Source organism: Callithrix jacchus, chromosome 1 (assembly GCF_049354715.1).
Source record: "Callithrix jacchus isolate 240 chromosome 1, calJac240_pri, whole genome shotgun sequence".
Classification (NCBI taxonomy): domain Eukaryota; kingdom Metazoa; phylum Chordata; class Mammalia; order Primates; family Cebidae; genus Callithrix; species Callithrix jacchus.
Genome location: NC_133502.1, coordinates 55,138,186 through 55,157,108, shown reverse-complemented (window position 1 = coordinate 55,157,108; position 18,923 = coordinate 55,138,186). Strand labels below are relative to the sequence as shown.

General features: G+C 36.8%; 1 protein-coding gene across 11 annotated transcripts in view; it reads left to right on the top strand.

Annotated features, from left to right (window-relative positions):
• Positions 1-18,923, top strand: part of TDRD3 (tudor domain containing 3) — a 328,644-nt gene that overhangs the window by 239,674 nt on the left and 70,047 nt on the right. For all 11 annotated transcript variants that reach the window (XR_013526711.1, XR_013526719.1, XR_013526714.1 and 8 more), the window contains 3 exons: positions 74-223; positions 6,699-6,839; positions 18,086-18,242. Coding sequence is in view for 8 of the 11 variants with exons in the window: in XM_078349825.1 (XP_078205951.1) it covers positions 74-223; positions 6,699-6,839; positions 18,086-18,242 (448 nt within the window). In the remaining 3 variants the exon portion in view is untranslated. The remainder of the gene's footprint in view (positions 1-73; positions 224-6,698; positions 6,840-18,085; positions 18,243-18,923) is intronic.

The following is an 18,923-nucleotide window of genomic DNA, read 5'->3' as shown; positions in this document are numbered from 1 at the left end:
GTTTTACTTTCTAATGAAAACTTGAATCTCTTTCGGAACTACTAAGTTGACTTATTCTTACTTGTTTTACCAGAAGTGTGTATCTCATGTCCAAGTAGATAGCAGAGAACTTGATCGAAGAAAAACATTGCAAGTTACAATGCCTGTCAAACCCACAAATGATAATGATGAATTTGAAAAGCAAAGGACTGCTGCTATTGCTGAAGTTGCAAAGAGCAAAGAAGTAAGAAATCAAATCATTACACATTTCTTATTTCTTAACGTTATGTTCTGTCTAGATTACCCATGATCGTTATTGTCTTTTCACATGAGCTACCTAATTCAACAAATGCTTAACCTTGTTCTTCTAACAAATTCCATAAGTAGGAATGCTCTGCCACTTTATGGAATCTTTTATGCTTTACTCATGTGTTCTTTTTCCAGATCTCTAAGGTAGTACCAGCAAGTTACTCTTGCTGGAAAATTACCCTTCTTTTCTCCTTCTTTTTTTTGAAAGAATGTAGCAACTGGGCACACTTTTTATTCTGGCAGAGAGTTTCCTATTAGTAGTTGGGCTAGTTGCCACTTTCCCCTTATTAATAGCAACTTATGAGAAATAGCAACTTCTGAGAGATAAATAAAAATGTTGCTGAGAATGGCAACTTCTGAGAAATGAATAAAAATGTTGCTGAGAATTTCTTTCTATTGTATATGAATAGTATTCATTATGTGTAGACAGTCAGCTCTCCATATCTGTGGATTCAACTCTTCCTAACTGTGGATTCAACCAACAGTGGCTCAAAAATATTTGTTGGGGGGAAAAAGGATGGTTGTGTCTGTACTGAATGTATACAAATTTCTCTTGTGATTGTTTCCTAATGATATAGTGTAACAACTATTTATATAACATTTACACTATATAAGGTATTATAAGTAATCTAGAGAATGGCCAGGCGTGGAGGCTCATGTCTGTAATCCCAGCACTTTGGGAGGCTGAGGCGGGTGGATCACCTGAGGTGAGGAGTTCGAGACAAGCCTGACCAACATGGCAAAACCCCATCTCTGCTAAAACTACAAAATTAGCCATGCATTGTGGGGCATGCCTGTTATCTGAGCTACTCAAGAGGTGGCGGCAGGAGAATCACTTGAACGCAGAAGGTGGAGGTTTCAGTGAGCTGAGATTGCACCATTGCATTCCAGCCTGGGCAACAATAGCGAAACACAGCCTCAAAAAATAAAAATTAAAAAATAGGTATACAAGAGGATATGCATAGGTTATATGCAAATACTATATCATTTTATGTAAGGGACTTGAGCGACCATGTTTTTTGTTATCTGCTGGGAATGTGAGAGTGATGGGAGTCCTAGAGCCAATCCCTGTATACTATATTTTCTTATTCCTTCCTCTGATGGTAGGCAGTCAGGTTGATTTCATAACTTGGCTATTGTGAATAGTGCTATAGTAAATATAGGAGATATCTCTTTGACCTACTGATTTCTGTTCCTTTGGGTAAATACCCAGTAATGGATTGCTCAGTCATATGCAGGTTTTATTTTTAGGTTTGTTGAGCAACCTCCATATTGCTTTCTGTAATGGCCTCACTAATTTACATTCCCACCAGCAGTACATAGAGTTCACCTCTCTTTACATCCTCACTGGTATTTGTTATTTTTTTATTTTTGTCTTTTTGATTATAGCAGTTTTAACTGGGTTGAGATAATATCTCATTTTGTTTTGATTTGCATCTCCTTGATGATGTTATGAGACACCCAGGGTTCAGTCTAGATCCTGCTGCTCACTGCACAGAAAGCCAATCACTGAAATATCAGTGTTGCTAGGAAAGAAGGCTTTAATTGGGTGCTGCAGCTGAAAAGATGGATGATCAGTCTCAAATTCATCACCCTGTTGGGCTAAAATTAGGGATTTATATATCAGGGAGGAAATCTGACTATATGCAGGAAAATAGGAACTAAGGAGGGGTAAGGAAGCAATTACGATAAATGAGGGATGTGGCATCTCATTGTTTGGATGTGGTGATCTGGTGAATTTTAGTTCTTTGATACTTTTTTGAAAGGCCTGAGTGTCATTTCCTGAAGAAGGGACTCAGATAAAGATAAATCAAATGGAAGTTTCAAACTTCAAGATCAGAAGGGTCAGTTTCTGTTTACACAAAAAAATGTGTCTATGGGACTACTGGGCTGATTTCAATGATAAATGATGTATGTGTTCGTATACCTGTTGGCCATTTGTATGGTCTTCTTTGGAAAAATGATATTCAAATCATTTATCCATTTTAAAATTGGATTTTATTGTTATTTTGAATTGTTATGTTCCTTATATATTCTGGATATTGATCACTTGTCAGATGGATAGTTTGCTATTATTTTCTTTCATTCTGTAGGTTGTTTCTTCATTCTGTTGATTGTATTCTTGGCTGTGCAGAAGCTTTTTAATTTGATGCCATCTCATTTGTCAATTTTTACTTCTGTACCTGTGCTTTTGAGGTCTTATCCAAAAAACTTTGCCCAGACCAACATCCTGAAGTAACAAACCCCTCCTTCTTATGTTATTTGATAGCCAAAGGCTCTTTTTTCATTATTTAGATTTTTTTTGCTTATTTGTAATAGGTGTTTTTTCTAGTTATTGATTTCTCTTAAGAGAAATCAATCTTATCAATTACTGTGATAAGAAATTTTAGGTTATAAATTAGTTGCTACATAGACATTTCTTAACCAGTGAGATTGAAATTGTTTCCTTTATTCAGAATCTGTAATGAATCTTAGCTTACAATTGCTTTCCTCTTTAATTTTGAAGGAAGGAGTAGTCTTCTTGAATTTTGGTTGTTCTTCCTGCAGTATCTTTCTGTTGTCAGTCTAGTGAGGGGCCAGATGCACAAGCTCTGGAATCACAGCCTGAAAGCATATCTTGCTGACACCTTTGGATAGTTACTCAGCTTTTTATATCCCCCCCCTTTTTTTTTAATCTGTGAAACTCGGAGATAATAATAGTACCTAGTTCATATGTGAGAATAAAACATTTAGAACTAATACAACTACTACCTGACACAGATCATAACCCTTGCTCAGAGCTCTCAATAAGCATGACTATTGCAGTTCTTCACTTGTTCTTCTATCCAAGGCATATTTTTAAAAATCCAGTTTTACCATTTCTTAAATTAATACATTTTACATAACTTACATGAAATATACTTATTGTTCCAGTAAGACATAAAATTATGGAGTTTCAGAAGATACTGAAAATACATATTTTTAAAATGATTACAGAAAGATGTTCTTTTGATTTACATTTATCTCAAATGAACTTTTCTACCTAGGATTTTGTTGGATGCGGTTATAGCTGTCTATTTATTAGAGTATAGTTAATCTATTATAAGGTGCTTCTTTTTGTTGTCACAATTGATATTATGTTTTCCCATAAATATTTGATAATTAAAGCATCTTAGTTTTTTTTTTTTTTAACAGCAGACATCAGAACATCTCAATTTATATATGAGGGAGTTGATGGAAGCTCAAAACTAACAAACAAACTTGGGACTTGCCCAAGGTTATCCAGTGATAATTGTAGGACTCAGTGGATATGTAACATAGAAGATCTGAATCATAAATAATGTAAACATACTAAATAAGCAGATTGCAATTTTAAATATAATAGTCTGTTTAGGCCTCAATATAGTGAGAGCTCAGTCAACACTTGAAGGAGGTAAGAGAATTAGCTACTTGGTTATCTGAGCAAGAGTATTAAAGGCAGAAGAAGCAGAGAGAGCAAAGGGACAAGCAGTAGAAGATAAAGTCAAGAGAGGTAATAGAGGTTAACTTATGTAGGGCCCTGTAAACTATTGTAAAGACATTGTACTTCCTTCAAGGAGAAACAGGAGCCTTTGGAATGTTTTGAGCACAGCAATTAAAATCAGCTGACCTATATTCTAAAAGGGTAATTCTAGGCCCAGCATGGTGGCTCACACCTGTAACCCCAGCACTTTGGGAGGCCGAGGCGGGTGGATCACGAGGTTAGGAGTTCAAGACCAGCCTGGCCAACATAGTGAAACCCCGTCTCTACTAAAAATACAAAAAAATTAGACTGACATGGTGGTGTGTTCCTGTAGTACCATCTACTGGAGAGTCTGAGGCAGGAGAATCACTTGAACCGAGGAGGTGGAGTTTGTAGTGAGCCGAGATTGCCCCACTGTATTCTAGCTTGGGCAACAGAGTGAGATTTGGTATCAGAAAAAAAGGTTAATTCTAGCTGTTGTGTTCAGACTTGGTTGTAGACAAGGAAAATTGGAAACCAATAAGTAGAGAATTGTTGAAGTAATCCAGGATTTAAAAAAATGGTTATGGCTTGGACAAATATAGCAGCTGTGTAGGTAGTGCAGAGTGGTCAGATTCTGGAATTTTAAAGGAGCCATTAGTGTTACTGAGATTCGATATAGGGTACAAGAGAAGATGTGGTATCAGGAATGAATCTGGCCAGGTGTGGTGGCTCACGCTTGTAATCCCAGCACTTTGGGAGGCTGAGGTGGGTGGATCACCTGAGGTCAGGAGTTTGAGACCAGCCTGACCAACACGGAGAAACCCCATCTCAACTAAAAATACAAAATTAGCTGGGTGTGGTGGCCAGAGCAACAAGAGTGAAGCTCCATCTAAAAAAAAAAAAAAAAAAAAAGTAATGGTTTTACCCAGAGAAATTGGTAGGTTAGAGTTTCTTGCCTTGAAATGAAGCCTGGAGTGGACCAGGTGTGAGGAGAGGAAGATCTGGTGCTCATTTTGAATATGTGAATATTGAGGTACTTACTAGACATGCAGATAGTAATAATGTTTAATAGAAAATAAGACTGAAGGGTGAGCTTTAAAATAGACACATGCATTTGAGAGTTGTATACATCTGGATAGTATTGAAAATTATGAGACCAAACGAGATCACCAAAGGAATGAGCATTGATAGAGAACAGAAGAGGCTAAGTAATGAACCCTGTAATACTTCAACTTGAACTTAGAGCCTAGATGGCAGAAGTGGAACCAGCCAAGTTCCAAGTGAACCAGTAACAGGATAAAAACAAGACAATGTAGAAAATGTATTATGGAGAAGGGAGTGTTACCCTTATAAAAGGCAATTTAAAAGTTACATAACATAAAGGCTTAGAATTGCTATAGAAGATTATTTATTCCATCCTCATTCTTCTTAATATTCATAAGGTTGGTGGTACGATAAATCATATGGGGTTAAGATAAAGTGTAACCATGCATGTACCAATGAGTGGGTTGATGTGGTCAAAATCTATGTGAGTTCTTTAATGTGATTAGTTCAGTTTTGTTTTTTTTAGGAGTAAGCATGGTTAACAGTGATGTGAGAGAAGGTGTTAGAGTTTGAGAAGTGAGGAGAACATGTAATAAAATAGTGTTTTAGAAGATTAGGAATATGAATGGCCTAGGGAAACATGGTAAGATTGCTAGACAGCATTAAGGCCCACTTTAGTTTCATAGTCATGATTATCATGGATGCCTAATTCACATAATATGAACAATAAGGTGTGACTCATAAAGGGCAGGTAGTAGTAATGTTTGGGTAATATTTAGGTTGTGATGGTTCTAGATATTTACATTAACGAGTAGTATTTTAGAGCAGTGAAAAGTAACTCTGAAAATGCTACTAATCCTATTCCTTAATCCATAAAATGGAAAGAAAATGATAAGTAAATACATCCAGAAGATGGGGCTGTTTCACTGGCACCAAAAGAAAAAGCACTTTTGGAATTATAGAATGTAAAATTTGGAAATATATTTAATTTGGAGCAGCTCAGGTAACAGAATTTTCAGGTAATTTTGTTCTAGTATATTAACTAAAATAGTAATTACTGTCTGTTATTGAGTGTTTGCCATGTGCCGGCTACTGAGACAATAAATTAATATAGATGTTGTCATTTAATCCTCCCAATATCCCAGTGAGGTAGGTTTTCTAATCCCCATTTTAAAGATAAAACGCCTGAGGCTCCATGGAAGGTAGAAGTTAAGTGACCTGCCTGAACGCTAAAGATAGTGGCTGGGCCAAGATTAGTCCCAGCCTTGTCTAGTTCCACAGCCTATGTGCTTACCTGTGCTGCCTTGTTTCCTAGTCTAATAAATTTTGTATCACATTAGTAAATACTTTCTTTCTAGTTATACAAGCAATGATTATGAAGGCATTTCAGATATATTTTTTTTTGCTGGGATTCTATAAACCAAAAATTTAATGAATCCAGTAATGAATCTTTGGTAATTGAAGAAGTGGTTTTAATTTTGATTTGAGTTAAATGTAAATACTGCCTGGTTATCCAAAGATAAATTGCCTGATAGCTGGATTTAGAACCCAAGTCTCAAGACAGTAGTCAGGTATTTTACTCTCAAATTATTTTAATAAGTAATCTTCATAATGCTTGTGTTATTTTCTTCTCTATAGTTGTACACTCATTTTCATGACTTCCCTTTTATTCACAAATTGTGTAATTATTTTTGTCGCCTGGCCTGGATTTTTGTGAATAAAAGAGATTGTGACTAGCAGATATTTTTGCTATTAAAAAAAAAAAGAGTTAATATTTTATTTTTTCATGTAAAACACAATTGAGAAACTTTTAATTACTTCAGTTGTTTTTAGTCATAGCTTAGGTTTTAGAGCTATTTTTAAATGTTTACATACCTCTTTTTTACCTTTCTCTTATCTAAAGACGAAGACATTTGGAGGAGGTGGCGGTGGTGCTAGAAGTAATCTCAATACCAGTGCTGCTGGTAACCGAAATAGGGAAGTTTTACAGAAAGAAAAGTCAACCAAATTAGAGGGAAAACATGAAGGTGTCTATAGAGAACTGGTAAGGCCAAAGAACCAATTACAAATTTAAAATGTTTTTCTTTAAATGATTCTTTTATTCTTTCTCACTACCACCACTGGCTTTGTGCAATGTATTATGGATAGATGTTATAACTCTTGAAGACTTTCATTAAGGATTACAATAATCATTAAAAATTTGGATTGTTTGAAAAATAATTTACTTAAAACTTTATCCCACTTAAATTACTAATGTCCAAATATTATATTTCGGAATGGATTAATAAAAAGCCATCAAAAGATGATGCATTGAAGATATACATTTTTCTGTGCTTCTCTATATCGTTTATCAAATTTTGTCTAAAGTGATTTTGTTTTGTTTTCTGCTCCTTTTTGGGAAGAATATTGTGAAGCAAGCATATGTATTATGTGGACCTAATTGTAAAACATACTTGAATTTTTAAGATAAAAGAGGAGTCAAACATATTTCTGGTATGTTGCAGTGTTTTCAGATCTAAGGATGTTGGCAAAAATTAATTTTCTTTTGCCTTTAGAGGTGAATGACGGGTTGATTTTTGTCCTTAGGGTACAGAATATCCAAAAGAGCTTAAACCATGGGGGTTTACTATTTCATATAACAGGAAGTTTAGAATTACCAACAAATGTTGGTAAATTCAGGAATATAACAATATCAGAGCATTCATGGGTATTTCCATGATTTCTTGGCTTTCTCCTTAGGGTTATGTAACTGCCCAATGGGTTCACCTTACCCACTGCCTAAATAGAGCTGATTTATCAAGACAGGGGAATTGCAATAAAGAAAGAGCAATTCACGCAGAGCAAGCTATTGTGGGAGACTGGAGTTTTATTACTCGGATTAGTTTCAGCAATCATTCAGGGATCAGAGGTTTTTAGTTTTGTTTTTTGAGATGGAGTTTTGCTTTTGTTGCCCAGGCTGGAGTACAGTGTGCAATGTTGGCTCACTGCAACCTCCACTTCCTGGGTTGAAGTGATTTTCCTGTCTTCTCAGCCTCCCCAGTAGCTGGGATTATAGGCACCTGCCACTAATACCCAGCTAATTTTTTGTATTTTTAGTAGAGATGGCATTTCACCATGTAGGCCAGGCTGCTCTCAAACTCCTGACCTCACGTGATCCACTCACCTTGGCTTCCCAAAGTGGTGGGATTACAGGCGTGAGCGACTGTGCCCCTTGGGATCAGATCAGAGGTTTTTTTTTGTTTGTTTTTCTGTTTTTTGGATGTGCTTTTACAGAACAGATCAGAGTTTTTAATGACAACTTGGTGGGTTGGGGGAAGCCAGTGAACCAGGAGTTCTGATTGGTTAGGTAGGAGATAAATCATGGGAATTGAAACTGTCCTCTTCTACGGAGTCAGTTCCTGGGTGGAGGCCACAAGGTCAGATGAGTCAGTTAATCCATCAGGGTGTTGCCAGCTGATCCATAAAGTACAAGGTCTGCAAAATATCTCAAGCACTGATCTTAGGAGCAGTTTGAATCTTATAGCCTCCAGCTGATCTCATGGATGTAGTGTAGTACATAATTTCCATCTAAAATTTTACTTGCTAAGATAAAGAATTTCCCTTTGGGGGGTCTGTAAAGTTCCTTGGTTTTATCTTCCTAAATGAACCTCTGCGTTATGGGCATCCTGCTTACTTTCATTACCTGGCAGAATTTGCAGGATAATTGCCCAGAATTAGAATATTGACCCAGATTTTTACATTACCCATCCCTTTTTGTTTCTTCCAAGCTGCAGGAGATCACCACTTGAATCACAGGAATAAGCAGGGTTAGTCTAAAATGTTGGCAAAGAAACTTAAAAACAATTAATGAGACTGGAATTTAATAACAAATTTATAAGCTATGGAGCATAATTTTTGTCTCTAGTCCTCATTTTTGGTAAAAATAAATTATGATAGGACTGTGTTTTTCATAGAATAAACTTTAGTCTTATACTTGGCCTGATTATTTGCATAAAGTGCAGCAAGAATGATTATTTCTGCATAGGCCTTTTGGATTGTATTTGATGGAACTCTGTTTCACAAGGAATTTCAGGCTATGAAATTTTAGCTTCTTTTAAGGCTATGCCTAGCCATGGGTTTGTATCTTTAGATACCTGTGAATTGGGTGATCCTCTCCTCTAAAGGCCCCAAGATAAACTGGGAGCTCCTGGTCCTGTTAGAAAGTGACATTCTTTATTGATCATAGGTTAGGAACTCTGTACAGGGACTCTATTATATGTAGGTATGAGGCTAGTTCTCTCCATGGGACTTTTATTGTCTCTGCAAATTGAGATTACCTCCTTAAAGGGAAGCATATGCTTCTAGTCAAAGCCTTGATAAAATAACCAGTTTTTCTAATTATGTCATCTTGCAAAAGGATAATGGATTCCTATTGCACTGATGCAAACAACTATGTTGTGATAAGAGTCTCATGATAGTTTCCAAATTCTAGAGGAAACAGGCAGAGAGAAACAAACATGCTTTGTTCACAGGAGTATACCTTACTCAATTATTAAAGGCCATAAATGGTTCAAAATAAATTTCCTTGACTTTGAAAAACAAACAAGGATCAGGAATATTCTAAGAAAAATAAAAAAGGTTGCTTTAGCTCTCTGAATTCAGTCCATTTCGTTAACTTCTATTTTGCTTGATACTTGTGAACATTTCAGTTCTTCATGAGTCCTGTAAATTTTTTCTCTATTCCAGTGTTACAATCTTCAAAGCTATTAGAAGCCTGCATTTCAGAGCACCTGTTAAAGTCTTATAGCTTGATTGTAACCCATCTTTTGAGAAGGAACAAAGCAAGGCAAGAATTGTCTGCAAATGACAAAATGTCCAACCTAGTTACAGTTAAAAACCTGACTGATAAAGTTTAGTTATCTGTGGTTTACAATAACTTGACAACCTTAATTAATAGCATATACTTAGACATTAGAATTTTAGAAATTCCATACCATTTTGGAACATATATTCATATTATTTGCCAAAATATAACTTAAAGAATATTGCAGATGAACATCATTTGGGTAATCTCATGTAACTACACATGTCAAACAATTCTGTTTATCTCTTTTCTGGATGGTTCAGAGCCCATCTGAACCATCCAGAAAGCAAGGCATCAGGAAAGACAATTTTAAAACTTGAAGTTCGATGTTGGGAAGCCTGCTAAATGTTTGAGGACTTAAAGCACTTGATGTTAGGAAATAGAATTCCATATTGCCACAAATTATTTATTTTGCCAAAATGATGACTCAAAAAGCAAAAACCTTTACTGTTACATGAAAATCCTGTTGAAAGCCCAGTTTTTATCCTTGCATTCAGTTTATTAATGTTAATCCCAATTTGTTTAAACAAAACCTTATAGATGGTTCCATCTAGTCTTAACCAGTTTGACCATGAGATGAAATCTTTATAAACCTTTTATGACCCTGGCATCTTAAGACAACCTTGCTGTGCTTTTATTTCAATGCTCAATTTATAAAAAGATCATATCATACTTTTTTGAATTTAGTTAATGTTTACACATTTTTTGCAAGATTAATTTAAAAAATCTTTTTATAACTTGCTTAAACCTCTAGTTTTATCTTATCAAATGCTTTTAATTCTTGGGGTTTCTTAAAGAAAAGAGTGGCTTTTTTCGCCCCCCAAAACAGGGTATGTGGGGACTCCTCTATTTTTCCTAAGAAGTCCTAGCTACCAAAAGTTGTCTTAGGACCTCTCTTGTATGCATTCAGTGGCAAGACAAAAAAATGGAGGAAAATAACCTTTTTCCTCATCCCTGGGAAAAATTTACATTTTCGTGCTTTCTTATAATCTTTTGCTAAAAAACACATTTTACTGTTTTTATATGCCTTGCATATAAAACTGTTTAGTGGTCTCAAATAAATGTCGTACTGTAACTTAGCAACTTTTACTTTTGGTGAAAAACCTGGTTACTAAGTTATTTTAATTATATATCAGGTGTGGAGGCTAGGACCCAGATAGAAGTGCAGATAAGGTCTGACTCTTTTCAGCATGTAACTCCATGTGTCCTAGGCCTTGTCTATTTGTAAAGCAGGCAGTTTACAACCTTGCAACATTTAGCAAACCTAGTATCTGACTTGTATGATTTATACTATTTGCATTTTGATGACACTTGCATTCTACCAATAATCCTTAAGACTTTTTGTTTCTTAGAGATTAAAGTCACATTAACTAAAAGACATTACAGCTTTTATCTTTCCTTAAAAAATATTTGATTTAAGTGCTTTTTTTTCTTTAAGCCAATCAGTTAGAGCTCTTTATATAGACATTACACAAAACACATTATAGCAATACAGACAGACAGAAGATTCAGCACTTGTATGATTTTTTTCATCTGCCAGTTTCTTAATTGGATTACTGGCTTCAGGGTAGAGCCCTTGGAGGAACAGGGCCAGGATAGCATGCATTTTTAGGGTCTAATAAGCAGGCATAGCTGAAAGCAAAGAGCTCCAAAATTAAGAGTGCTATTTTGCACTGGATCTTGGATCCCCAAAAGGAGGGAGATACTATGGGAGAAGACAGTGCAGTGCTTCTACCATGCATTTCATTGCAAGGCAACCCAAAGCCAATCAGCTTATTTTGTAACCATCCCCCATGAGAGTCCCATCTCTCAGTGGGGGGTGGGGATGTTTCAGTATCTTTCAGGTTGCCAAGAGCTTGCTTCTCTAATTCAAAGTGCAAAGAGTTAAGTATCCCTCTATAACTACTATAAGGCATCCTTAATGTGTATTTTCTACCTTCACATTATGAGAGAGCTATGGTATAGCTATGGTATAGCTCTCTCATAATGTGAAGTAATTCGATACCTCAAAACTGTCAGATAACACAGTGCAAAACAGAATAGAGGCTTTGATTTTGAGAGGGAACTATCTGCTTTTAATTCTTGAGGTTTCATAAATAAAACAGAGTGGGTTTTTTTTTCCCCCAAAACAGGGTCTGTGGTGCCTCCTCAATTTTTCCTAAGGAATCCCGGCTACCAGAAGTTGTCTTAGGGGCCTCCCTTGTGTGTATTAAGAGTGGCAAGACAAAAAAAATGGAGAAAAGTAACTCAGTTAACTGAAAAGAAAAAACCTTTTTCCAGAAAAACAAGATCCAAGAAGAGAAAAACTATACCTATAACTTGGATATGCGCTTTTAATTAAGCTGGGTGCTCTTTAAGAAAATCTCTTTAAATCTCTTGTTACTCCACTTTAGCAATGCCAGGCAGTTAAGATTTTCTGCTTTTGAATTTCACAAAAAGTAACTGTGCAGGTGAAACCAACAAGCCTTAGTCCTTAGTTATGTTTTGACTTAACTACAAGTATATGAGATATTTTCAAAGGATTGATAAGCAGCTTTTGAAACTGTCATTGCAAAATTGTGACTGAGACAGTGAAAGAGATCTGACCCAACCAACTCTCTTTTGTTTCCAGCATCCAAGCTGTCCTAGTCCATCCCTGGGCATAGGCTGAACCAAATTGTGGGAGGATCCCGGTTTACAGTTTATAATCCAAAACAAAGATGATAACAGTCACTTCCTAAGATATATTTCCCTCTTGCCTGGGGACCACCCACTAAACTAGCCACAAGATTAGAAACCGTGGCTTAGGAGTCATGCAGCTGGAGCCAACAAGATTTTGACCCTCCCTTAACTGCTCCCAAGATTAGTGCTTAAGATATTTTGTAAACCCCACCCTTGATGTATTAGCTTGCACTGCCCAGATTGATTTTGTGGTCCCCACCTAGGAACTGAATTAGCACATGACAGCTACCATTGTAAAATGGTGGAGACTAAAAGTATTGCTATGTGTTTGAGGTCATGTTCCCAAGGACATGAAACAAGATGGAGACCTGTAGCCAAGTTTGCTACTGACCATTTTGTTGGGCTGGTGTGAACAGCAGACTTACAGGGTCTTGGGATTGCATCCTAGCCTAAGGTATCTTTTCTTTTGATAGATCCATATAGAAAGACATGCAAAGCACAGTAGATTGGCTACCACTTAAGACTAACCTCACAAATCCTTTTTTGTCAATTAAAACTTTATAGAGAACATAAATAGTAGCTCTTGTTATTTCTTTTACTGATTTGCACAGGGAGACAGAAGCCAAAAGCCTGACTGGTGAATTTTTTTTTTTTTACTGTTTGCCAGCATGTCAAGCTTCTGGGTTTTCTTCCCTCTAGCTCAACTATAACCCAAGCATTTTAAGTTTGGAGAAATTTACTTTTCCCAGGTTTGATGAACATTATAAAAGTACCATTTTAAACCATGAAAGAGGAAAAAACATTATAGAAAAGTCTGGGGGTTCAGTTAGGGTTGTCAAGAGGTCCTGCTCTCCTTCCTATTAGGAATAGTGTTTCCCCTATTTCTTTGCCTTAACTATTTTTTCTTTTTTCTTTTGGTCTATTTTAGGAGAAATAATGCTCATCTCCAAAATTCTCTGTTGTTGGCAGAACTGCCTGTTTTTCAGCTGTAGTTAGGGTTTGGCTTAGAAGCAGCATAATATCACTTCATGAGAGGTCAAACACCTGAGTTAAATTTTGGAAACCTTCTGTATACCTATCAGGGTCATTAGAAAATCAGCCTGTCTCTCTTTATTTGCCTATGGTCCTGTAATGAGAAGGGAACTTGAGGGGGCCCTCAGATTGTTCCCCTGGAAGTGGCTTCTTTAACTTTGGAGAATCATTCTTGATAGACTTTCCTGATATGACCATTAAAAAGGCTGAGTTGATTTTGTAATGCCTGCAAAGCTCTGGTAAGAAGGCCATACCCTTGTGCAAAAGAAAGTGAGCCACTTTTTCTTTAAATTTTTAGGGTCGAAGGAGTCCTTATGCTTCAGAATGCACTCCAGAGTAGTGCAAGCTGAAGACGATCTTTTACCCACCTAGAAAAAGAAGACTAAATGCATCTCTTTAGTCTCCTTCTTTTTGGCATGACCCTCAGTGGAGAGGAAGCCAGTGAAGGCATCTCTACTGCTGTTTTTCCTCCATGGTTCCTGAGTCCCAGCAGCTTGTCGAATGTGCTGCCCGTAGTTGCAGGCGTGACCCTAGCCATGGAACCAGAGGAACTAAGTGGGAATAGTCATGCTCACCCTTATGACTCTAGTCCTCTGCCTGTGATTTCCCTTTTACTTCCTTGACTTGGGTGACCTGCCTGGCTCCCCCCTGCCAAAAAGGACCTCAGGAGAGACTGTGTGACAGTTGCATTTGGGCAACTGTTGACACTTCCCTCCTTAATGGAGGAAGTGTGCTGATTTGAGCTCTGTATCTTGCTATTATTGCCTGTGCTAAAGCATTTATCCTTAGAGAATGGTTCCAGTTAAATTCCAAACTTAGAATCCCCTTACTAATTAAGTACTATTTTAATTGGAGGTAGAATAGATGCCTTACAAGAATGTAGGGATTGAGTGGCTGTTTTCCTGCTGATGGGACAGTATCAAGACCAAAATTTGGTTTCAGAGGATATTTTGCTCCTAGTTGTTGAAAGCAGAACTTTTTTCTGTTCACAGAAGTAGCATAAAGCCTGGTTTCTAATAGAGAGGTGCAAAAAGGGAAAAGAATTAGGAAGGGTGTTTTGGCAAGGGACTGATAATGTGCCTCATGGAGAGAATCCCTGTTCCACTAGGTGGCACTGTTGACCTTGAAATACCATGTGCTCTATAGACCTAGAGCCTTGTGACCTTGTCCTGTCATGTGCCCTTCAGACCCTGGGAAGAGAGAGACCTGGAAATGCCATGTACTTCCCAGAGCAAGGACAGAGAGAGACTTGGAAGTGGCATGTGCTCTCCAGACCAAGGGCAGCAAGAAATACTTACTATGGGGGAGGGGGAGACCTTCTGTTCCTAGAAAATCACACTGCGTTCTCTTGAGCTATATCCCCACTTACTATGACATTCCTTGATCTTGCCAAACAAGATTATTTCCCTGAACTGTAAAACTTCCTGCACATTGCATACACAGAGAAGATAGGAGATACGGCAGTCATAGACAGGAAAAGAGGAAATTACAATAGAAAAGTTGGAGATCCTGCTGCCAATGCCCTATTGGATGGTTGGAGGCTGGGGTCAGTCCAGAAGCCTTTGGATAGCACCGGGAGTTAGCCTCAGCCGGAAATCCTCAGTTGCTCCAGAATATCTTCCAGCCCTATGTGACAGCTAGATCCTCCATGAAAGGAAGCTGATTCAAACATGGCTTACATGCCCAGCAACCTGTGGGTACTGGGGGATTCTCCATGTTCTCCCCAGCAAGCCAGTCCCCCAAGTCTTGGTGCATGGCTGGTAGCCATGCTAATTATTTTTAAATGACCGAAGCGGGGGGCAGGGGGTGGGCTAGTATTTGTTGATTTAATTCTAAAATGGAGGCCAAGAGTCCCAAAATGAAAGAACAGAGTTGGAGTCCACTTCTCTACTCACCATTTCGATGAATATTATACCTTGGTATCCTGAACAAGGTCCTTAGTATTATCCTGAATGAGGTCCTCAATATGAAGTGGCTACATTGTTTGGGGTAGACACCTGGGGTTTGTCATCTTGTGCCAGGGACACTTAGGAGACAGACATACATGAGGAGTTTAGAAGTGGAAGTTTAATAGGCAGGAGAAAAAGGAAGAGAAAGAGAAACAGCTTTCTCTCTAGTGAAAGGGCCAGACTATAATATTCAGCGACCACTGCAGGGTGCTCTTTTTCTCTCAGAATTTTATAATCTGGCTTGAGGAGGGGATGTCTGATTTATGTAAGGCTCACAGATTGGTTTGATTAGGTATGATGTTTACATAGTCCTTGGGGAAGGCTGGCCACCCCACCCTAATCTTGTTATGCAAATGAACTTTCCTTTCTGCTGGTGCCATCTTGTCTGCTCCTTATTGTACATGTAGCTGACAAAGAGAAGGGACGATGGAGCAACCATCTTGAACATGATTGGCATAACTGCCGGCATCTATATCTGCAGCTCGATTTTACAGGCTATTTGTTAGAAAGGAAAATTGGTGCTGTTTTTCATTAAAAGGGAAACCTGACCGATGACTTCTGTACCCTCATTATCTGCCTTTTCTTCTTAACTCCTGTATCAATAGGATTCTCCATGTGGTAAATCTTAACAAAATTTCAAGACAGGAAAGAAAGGGGACTATTTATCTGGTTGAAGGTCTATTTTATCAGAGAAGAAAATCTTTTCTGAAATCTTCAGCTGATTTCCATTTATATCTTCTTGACTAGAACTTCCTAAATCAATCACTGATCAAGGGGAATGACTTGATCATTAAGGGCAGGCTACCTATTCCTTAAATATAAGGCCATCTCATTCTTAAAAATAAAATAAAAAATCAAGGTTTAAATAGCAAGACAGAGTGGAAACAGTGAGCTGAAAAAATATATGGTCCCTAACTTAAAAATCTCTTAAACTTGAGTAAATTGAACAACACTTCTCTGGAGATGTCTTGACAGAGAACACAAGAGAACATTAGCAGATGGGTGTGTGTTGTGAGATTGAAAACATATGAAAGAAATGACATCATAAAGATGATAGAGAAGGAAGTTCAAGGAATTTGCCCCTCCACTGAAGCAACTGTTGAGCTGGCAAGCACTGTCCAAAGCAATTATTTTAGAACTCTGGATCCTAGTCAAACACTTGTGGCATCCAGGGTAAGTAAATGATCCAGGAAGGGTGGTCACTGGCTGACCATAGAGATGATGGAACAGAGACTTCAGTGGTCACACAATCACAAGGAATGGATTTCTTGTGGGAAAAAAAGTTTAGAAAAGTCACTAAGCAAATTGATGACTGTAACCTTCATCAAGTAACAGAAGTGATCCTTGGGGAGGAGACATAATCTGACTTTCAGTTGCCTAATTACAGGATTCAAAATGTCCAGTAGTTCCCAACCAAAAATTATAAAGCCTACAAAGAAACAGGAAAGTTTAGCCCATTCACAAGAAAAAGAGAAATCCATAGAAACCGTACCTGAAATAGCCCGGTCATTCGACTTAATTAGACAAAGACTTTAGATGAACTGTCTTACATATGTTCAAAGATCTGAGAGAAACCATTGACAAAAAACTAAAGAAATCAGGAAAACAATGTATGAACAAGTAATGAATATCGAAAAAAGAGACAGAAATTTATCAAAAGAAATGAAGTATGTATTCTGGAGCTAATAGCTGAAATTAAAATTTCACTAGATGAGTTCAACGGATTAGACCTATTTAAGGGTTATAAATGGCTCATTTAAAATATTTTTTGGTGAAGTGCTATGTGTGGGACAATATTCTTAATTACATATTTATTTGGGAGATAATTTGGAGAAGGAAAGATTTAATTATTTTTTACATTCACATTAGTTTTTGAATAAGAAAGATAAATTATAGATGTTTTTACATTTACTTTAGCATGTATACAGCAGGGATGGTAAGTAGATTTTCTCTCATGTCAACTCTTATCTGTTGATAGTAGCCACTCTGTTTAGAAGAATTCTATGACACAGGGTTTGGAAAAATGTACTGTACTTTTCTTAGAGTCTGCCCGGACATCCTATTGTGTGTCTGCCACATACATGCTATGTGTAGGCTGACTAAAAGCCTATTTATGTAACTACTAGATGTATAAAAGTTAAAGGTATGTTTTTCTCTGCTAGTTTTGGCTCAAGAAATTTCTTTGTAGGATATGTTTATACTGCTTAGGTGGTTCTTGAATTCTATTGAGGTCTAGATTTTTAAGAGAGATTTGGATTCTGGCATTTGTAAAGTACATTTTCCTGTTGGGGTATAGCTGTCAAAGCATCATAGATAGTATTGCTAATGAATATAGAATAGAATTCTCAAGTAATAGTAAAAAAAAAAAAATAGCTACTGAGGGGTTATCATTTTGTTAGCTTCAATACTTTACATTTTTGGAGAGGTGCTGTATAAATTACATTTCTCTTCTAGTATGGAGAAGTATCAAAAATTTACATTTTTACCATGACAAATTTTAATTAGGTAGTTTTCTCCTCACCATCTATATTATTCAAAGGCCATACTCTAACATACCATAAAATTGTTTTTGTGTGTGTTGCTTTCGCAGTGGTACTTGCCAGAGAGTACTCAAGGCACAATCCCACATATCATACAGATTCGTCCTTGCCTCTTAAAAAAATCAGCAAGTGAATGTTGTATTAGAATGATATTTTTACATAAGTATGAGATGTAATTTTTAGTTAAAAGACAGTAAATAGTTAAACTTTTATGCCTTGCCTTATCTGTGGGCTATCAGCCAGCTTTTCTCTTTCTTCCTTACAGGTTGATGAGAAAGCTCTGAAGCACATAACGGAAATGGGCTTCAGTAAGGACGCATCGAGGCAAGCTCTTATGGATAATGGCAACAACTTAGAAGCGGCATTGAACGTACTTCTTAACAGCAATAAACAGAAACCTGTTATTGGTCCTCCTCTGAGAGGTATAACTTATTAAGCAGTGTGCCAGATAGTGTTGTTTGCTTTTCAGAGGAATATATGTTATTGACAGAGGCTTTTATAGCTGTAAGGACTGTGACTTTATTTAATGTTTTGGTAAGTGGAAGGAACACCAGTTGGGGAACCATAGAGATATTTTTATTGTCGGTCTCATCGTCTTCATCTTTATGGGTCTAACAACAACAAAAAAAACAAAAACAAAATGTGTCTAACAAGGCCATATTTAACAAGGTTGTTATGAGTAATGGAGAAAATATGTGACTGGTTTTATTATTTCAACAACTCTGCCACCTGCGTAAATGACTAAGCTTTTACAAATTAACAAAAATAATACATTTACTTGGTGTAATTATTTAATCATTACATGATCAATGTGTTATGTGGTATTTCAAGTCCCAGCCCTATATTCTTTTAAGAATATCTGTGGTTAAAGAATAAATTTATATTTTTTCCTTAAAAGATAGTTTATATGAACAAATTCAAACTTCTGAATAGATCATTTATTGAGGGGATTAAAACTGCTACTTAATTACTTAAAAACATTTTAATAAAGATGTAGACTATACAAAAATATGAAAAGAAATTAAAATCCCTATTTAAAATTGTTTTTATATATAAGTATATATTTTCCTTTTGTTTCTGCATATATAGTACATATTTCTTGC